Here is a 6784-nt window from a genome sequence, read left to right as displayed (position 1 = left end):
TGAGTTCATATAATTCTCGTTGAAAGTTTTTGTGGTATACTGATTTGATGTGTTATTTTAGTAGCAAACTCTTATTATCTTATATATAGGGTCAAAGGTAAAGGGCCTAAAACTATTTTGGGCTTACATACCCTTCAGAATAAATAGAGGCAAGTCTTAATATTGGTCTTAAGTCTTGAGTTGTTACCACAAATATACCAAAATCATTAGACTCTGACTCGTATACAATCATTAGAAGAATATTTGAACCCGGTTGAGTCCAAAACCTTTAACATCCAATTCGGCTAGTTAACACCTAGTAGCCTAACAAATGAACAAGATAAAATTAATTATAAATTATAAAAGTGGTTTTGCGGATCTATCATAGAGCAAGATGACATTCTAATATGGTTGATCGAGTTTGGAAATATTTAGATGAGACGGTGAACAATCCAATGGCATTTTCTTGTGTCCCTTTTGTATTATTATAATATTAATATTATTATTTATTAGTTGTTTTCAATGTATAAAGAGTGCAAGTATGTGTGTGCTTGTTAGAAGGCCATATGGTGCAAAGGACGGTTTTGAAGGTGCAATTATCAGGCGAGAAAAGTAAGAAGAAATTACTTACAGCAGTTTCTGGACTTCAAGGTAACTTATTTATTTATTTAACAAGTCGGTAATTTTAAAATTACATAATAGTAACAGACCGTATGCGGTAGCCTAAAGATAAGAAATCTGTCATTCTAAAAAAAATAGACGGTAACGGTAATGATTACAGGTGTAGACCATATTGAGATCGATGTAGCCAAAGGAACATTAACAGTAACCGGAGATGCAGATCCTTATGAGATTATAATACGAGCAAGGAAGACCGGAAAATTTGTTGAAGTGTTGACTGTTGGACCTCCACCGGCACCACCAAAGAAACCTGAAGAGAAGAAGCCACCAGAGAAAAAGCCTGAAGAAAAGAAGCCACCAGAGAAAAAACCTGAAGAAAAGAAGGCACCGGAGAAAAAACCCGAAGAGAAGAAGCCCGACCCAAATGCTCATATTCAACCTTATAATATCCACAACCCACAGGATTGCGTTATTTGTCAACAAATGGCCATGCTTCATATGAACCGGTGGTAGGAACCGGTTCCACTTGTACGGTTACGTAATATATTCATAAAGTATAAAACCATTATTTATGGCTAAAAAGCAAGTTTTACTCCATTCTATTTGTTTTGTGAATGAGATTGTGGTTTCATACATCCTTTTAGAAACTATACACTCCTTTTGAATATAAACTAATGGAGATTTCTTATCTTTTCCCTAGAGGTTCGTAGTTATTGTCTACACTACTATTTTAATGTATTTCTTAAAATTGATCTAATCAGTTAAATGATTAATTTGCTTTAAAATAAAGTTTTTGAAACTCAGTGTTGATGAATGGACAATTTAACCTTTTATTTTTGTGTTGCTAGACCCGACCCCATCACTCATTGACCTGAAAGTTTTGGGCTGTCTAGAACCAGTCTTCGGCCTAGGCCCAAATGTTCACATTTAACCATTGTATGATGTTCACGTTTACTTATTGACATTCCTGTACATAACATATTTACATAAATATAATTGTTAGTAATTATATACATACAGTACTTGTTAATTGCATATGATGCATAAATATTTATATACATTGTGTAACATGAGTACATAATAACTTAACTATATTACGTAATATCGCATGTAATTATCTACATGAATTGCATAATATTGTACGTAATTAGTTATATATGTTACGTAATATTACATGTAATTATCTACATAAAATGTAATACAGTATTAAACGTGATTTCATTCCCTAAGAAGTTTATTAAAAAGAGTCCATAAGAAGTATTTAGAAATGAGAGTGCATAACAAGTTTTGAAAAGTAAACACAGTGAGCCCACCCCAATACTATAAAACTCACATACTTCAGACAACCAAAACCACCCCCCATCTCCATTCCCTTACCAATCTCCCCTCAAATCATTAACCTAAATGGCATATGAATGGAAACTCGCCATGGCGAAAACAGTTGTTTCCACCATCGGATCGGTTGTCGCAGCGTCAATGGTGGTTCGGAGTGTAGTTCATGATTACTTGCCTCCTGAATTCCAAGACTATCTTTATTTCAGTTTCCGCGGTTTCATCAACAAGTTATTCGGACAAATGACCATGGTGATATACGAAGTCGATGGTATTCAAGTAAACGAAATGTATAACGCCACGGAGCAATACCTAAGCTCCCAAAATTCTCCTGAAGTCCCTCGTTTGAAGATCACTAAAAATCCTAGTGAGAAAAACATCAATGTTGCAATTGAAATCAGCGATCGGTTTGTTGATGTATACAATGGAGTCAAATTCAAGTGGTCTTTGGTTTCTAAGAAGCTACCGACGAAAGAATATTATAATTACGATGATATGAGGGGATATATCAGCAGAACGGAACAACAGTCGTTTGAACTGACGTTTAATCGAAAACACAAAGGCCTAGCGGTGAATGAATACTTTCCATTCATACTTAATCACGCGGAAACAAGGAAACGAGAAGAGAAAATGGTTAAGTTATTCACCGATGATGTGTCCCAAAGGACGGTGTGGACGTCGGTGAATCTAGACCATCCAGCGACATTTGCCATGTTGGCGATGGAGACTGATGTGAAGGAGAAGATCATGAAGGATTTGGATAGGTTCATAGAGAGGAGAGAGTATTATCGAAAAGTTGGAAAGGCGTGGAAGAGAGGGTACCTGTTGTATGGTCCACCCGGGACGGGTAAATCAACTATGATCGCAGCCATAGCGAATTATTTGAACTTTGACATATATGATTTGGAGTTGACGGACGTTACTTCTAACTGGGAGTTGCGGAGATTGTTAGTGGCAACAGCAAACCGGTCGATATTGGTGCTTGAGGACATTGATTGCTCAGCAGAGTTGCATGATCGCGAGGATGCAGAAGCAGCTAAAGAAGTAGTTCAAGAAAACGTACAAGGTGGCTATCATAGAGTTATGTTATCAGGGTTCCTTAACTTCATCGATGGTTTATGGTCAAGTTGCGGTGATGAGAGAATCATTATATTCACCACAAACAGGAAAGACAAACTGGACCCTGCACTGCTTCGACCAGGTCAAATGGACGTTCACGTCAACATGTCATACTGCACCCCGAGTGGGTTCAAGTTGCTAGCATCCAAGTATCTCGGTATCACACAACACGATCTTCTTGAAGAAATCGAGCATTTGGTTAGGGAGGTGGAGGTTACCCCGGCTGAAGTAGCCGAGCAGCTGCTCCAGGAAGATGATCCAGACATTGCTCTTGGTGGCCTGATTGAGTTTTTTGATGAGAAGAAGACAGTGAAAGAAAAAGCGAAAAAGAAGCAAAAAAAATTGGCTGCAAAAGAGAGTGAAAAAGATGTTACAATATAATCAAATGGTAATATCCATACTTTCGATAAATGTGTGTGTTATATTATAACTTTATAAGTTCTAAAATAAGATTGATATCTATGAATTCCCAGCTATGTTAATGAAAAATAGAAATAAATTTGTATTGTTTATTTTCTTTTTCGAGCTTTCAATTCACTCGATTAATGAAATTAAAAAAAATATGCTAAACTATATTATGTATTTGAGTAAATTCCAAACTTTTACTCAACCTAAACAATCGATCAACATCTTGGTTTCTTAACATACTATTTACCAAATTGAGATGTCTTCTAAGACTCCCATGCACTCTTCAGTGTCTTCTCCAAATCCCCGCACCATAATGTGCATGAATGTACGTTTGTCTAATACTTAGTAATGTCAGCGAAAAAATAATGTCGGCGAAAATGAGGGGGGGGGAGCTTGAAATTACTGTTATGCCCTCACGTGAGCACCACAAGACCAAACCTAACTATCAAATTTAACGGTGTTAGGACCAAAGTATAAAACTTGTTGGATTTGTAAACATAAAGAACAATACATATCAATTTTAAAGATCAATGACATACAATTAAATTTGATACACACATAAATGACAATCTCTATAAGTTTTACGTATGCCTTACATTAGCATGTTTTTAATTTTACATAAAAGAAAGAAAAAAATTACTTTACAATATACCAAAAGAGATTTTATTCTAGTATTGACGTTAGCTAAACAAAATATACGCCGGTTACTAAATAAAATACAAAATAACATTGATACGTACAGTTATTTACAAGTGGTGTTTCACCACTTGTACATTCTATCTGCTCATTTTGTTAGATGTCCCAAGATTAACAAATGGTGTCACTTGTACCGAAATGCTTGTTTCAGTATCGGTACTCGGTATCATTTGCCATCCATTATGGCGGTGACACACTTTAATCTAAAATCCGAATAAATTCATTTAACTTAAACACACAAGTCATCAATTGGCAATGGAGGCTCCAAATAATTTCCAGGTGTAAATACTTCAACCCGACACAAGGTTAATAAACCGTGCTCTCGCCACAAACGCGCGACGTGCAAATTTCTAGTTTATAATTATATAAAGATTAAATTACTTAAACTGTATTGTTATTCGACCAAGCAACTCATGTTACCTGGGAAAAACTACCCTCCGCTTCCTATTTGTTCTTTAGAGTTTTCATATAATCTTAAAACAATATTAATCGGCATCTACCTCTGATTCATTCTTGGGTCTTGAATGGGTTAATCATTCATGTTCTGGAGTCTGGACACTGGTTCACAGTTCACCAAGTCAATTGGGCTCATCACACATCTTCATTAACCATTTTATGTCCAAAAACTTAAATATTCCAGCTCACTTTTATACATGACAATTGACATGTCCAACACATACGCAAAAATAAAAAAAAATAATATATATATATATATATTTCCTAACCCACATTTTGATTTTTCAACTGTACTGGAACTGATATAAAATTCACAGCTGGAATCAATAAGTTACAATTTAATTAGCTTTGAATCAATATATCAATTAACAGTATATTGTTTCGTATAACATTCAAGTTATGTGGCTAAGTTGTTTGCAAGTTGCAATAATGAAGGTTTGGAGAGCATAGAGCCCGGTTCGAGTCTTGCAGGTGGTAAAGGTGTACATCACATGTTGAGAAACCCGATAAATGTAACAGACGGGTTTATGCACCCGATTTATCTCCCATGTGACGGATTTGACGCTGATGTGAACCAATTAAGCACTAAATCAGAACAATTTCATTCTTTTCGATGTCTTGTTTCTTTTCACACTCATTCTCAGCCAATTCCTCTAGTGCTTTTGCTTTTTCTTTGGCCTCTTTGTTCTCTTTCTTTTTCAAATGACAAAAATCAACTAGCCCATCGAGGGCGACGTTTGGATCGTCGTCCTTGAGTAGTTGCTCTGCTATTTCGGCCGGGGTAATCTCCACCTCACCAATCAAATCCTCGATTTCTTCAAACAGACTGTGTTGAGTGACACCAAGATAGTTAGACGCAAGCAATCTGAATCCACACGCGGTGCAGTATGACATGTTGATGTGAACATCCATGCGACCAGGTCGAAGTAGTGCAGGGTCAAGTTTGTCTTTCCAGTTTGTGGTAAATATGATGATTCTTTCGTCACCACAACTTGACCATAAACCATCGATAAAGTTAAGGAATCCTGATAAAGTAACCCCTTGTTCTACGTGGCAACCACGCGATCCATACTGGTAATTTGGATAGTTTTCTTGAACTAAGGGTATGCCCGCTTCTGCATCCGCTCTATCATGCAACTCTGCTGAGCAATCAATGTCCTCCACCACCAGTATTGACCGGTTAGTCGTTGCCACCAACAACCTCCGTAGATCACAGTTGGATCTAATGTCAGTCAACTCCAAGTCATATATATCAAATTTCAAGTAATTCGCCATGGCAGCGATAAGGCTTGATTTACCCGTCCCGGGTGGACCATACAACAAGTACCCTCTCTTCCATGCCTTTCCGACTTTCTTATAATATTCTCTCCTTTGTATAAACCTATCCAAATCCTTCATCACCTTCTCCTTCACATCAATATCCATCGCCAACGTTGCAAATGTCGCCGGATGGTCTAGATTCACTGATGTCCACACTGATCTTCGGTACGTGTCAACGGTGAATAGCTTCACCGTCTTCTCTTCTTGTTTCCTTTCTTTGGATGTGTTAAGTATGAACGGCAAGTACTTGTTCAATGCCAGATCTTTGTCGTTGCGATGAAACGTGAGTTCTAACGATCTTTGATCCGATCTACTCGTAGATCCATTCACGTTATCATAATTGTGATATTCTATCGTCGGATGCTTCTTAGAAACCAAACACCACTTGAACTTGACTCCTTTAAATACATCTATAAACTCATCATTGATTTCCATAGCAACATTAATGTTTTTCTCGCTAGAGATTTTAGTGATCTTCAAACGATGGATATCAGGAGATATTATGGAGCCAAGGTAGAGTTCGGTGGCCTTATAGATCTCGTTTTCTTGAAACCCATCGAACTCGTAGATCACCATCGTCAACTGTCTGGATAACTTGTTGATGAAACTGCGGAGGCCGAAATAAATGTAGTCTTGGGACTCAGAAGGTAAGTATTCACGAGCAACGCTGCGAGCAACCATTGCGGCTGCGGCAACGGACCCGATGGTGGAAACAATGGTTTTTGCCATGGCGATTTTAGATTGAGTTGATGAAGACATGTTTAAACTGAAGTGTTGTGTTTTAGGTATGGAAATGGAGATCAAGGGGTGGTTTTAATTGTAGGAACGATGTGGGTTTTATAGCATGTGGGTG

The 6784-nt window shown here is 37.3% G+C and overlaps 1 protein-coding gene and 2 pseudogenes across 1 annotated transcript; 2 read left to right on the top strand and 1 right to left on the bottom strand.

Moving 5' to 3' along the window:
• The first annotated feature begins 238 nt into the window (after positions 1–238).
• LOC143630330 (heavy metal-associated isoprenylated plant protein 43-like) lies at positions 239–1235 on the top strand. Its single transcript, XM_077099381.1, has 2 exons — positions 239–630; positions 761–1235. The coding sequence occupies exons 1-2, from the start codon at positions 546–548 to the stop codon at positions 1111–1113; spliced, it is 438 nt and encodes a 145-aa protein (XP_076955496.1). The 5' UTR covers positions 239–545; the 3' UTR covers positions 1114–1235.
• A 611-nt stretch (positions 1236–1846) lies between these two features.
• Positions 1847–3432, top strand: LOC143630299 (AAA-ATPase At3g50940 pseudogene; annotated as a pseudogene).
• A 1649-nt stretch (positions 3433–5081) lies between these two features.
• Positions 5082–6784, bottom strand: LOC143630327 (AAA-ATPase At3g50940 pseudogene; annotated as a pseudogene).

This window comes from Bidens hawaiensis, unplaced genomic scaffold (genome assembly GCF_021521415.1).
Source record: "Bidens hawaiensis isolate Kalapana, Puna unplaced genomic scaffold, B.hawaiensis_p1.1 tig00005637_1, whole genome shotgun sequence".
NCBI lineage: Eukaryota > Viridiplantae > Streptophyta > Magnoliopsida > Asterales > Asteraceae > Bidens > Bidens hawaiensis.
Note: the sequence above shows the minus strand (reverse complement) of the source record. Positions and strands in the feature narration are given on the sequence as shown.

Excerpts from the sequence above, each read along its gene's own strand:
- LOC143630330 (XM_077099381.1), top strand. The coding sequence starts at position 546 with ATGGTGCAAAGGACGGTTTTGAAGGTGCAATTATCAGGCGAGAAAAGT. Across the intron at positions 631-760 it reads AGCAGTTTCTGGACTTCAAG|GTGTAGACCATATTGAGATC; the intron begins GTAACTTATTTA and ends TAATGATTACAG.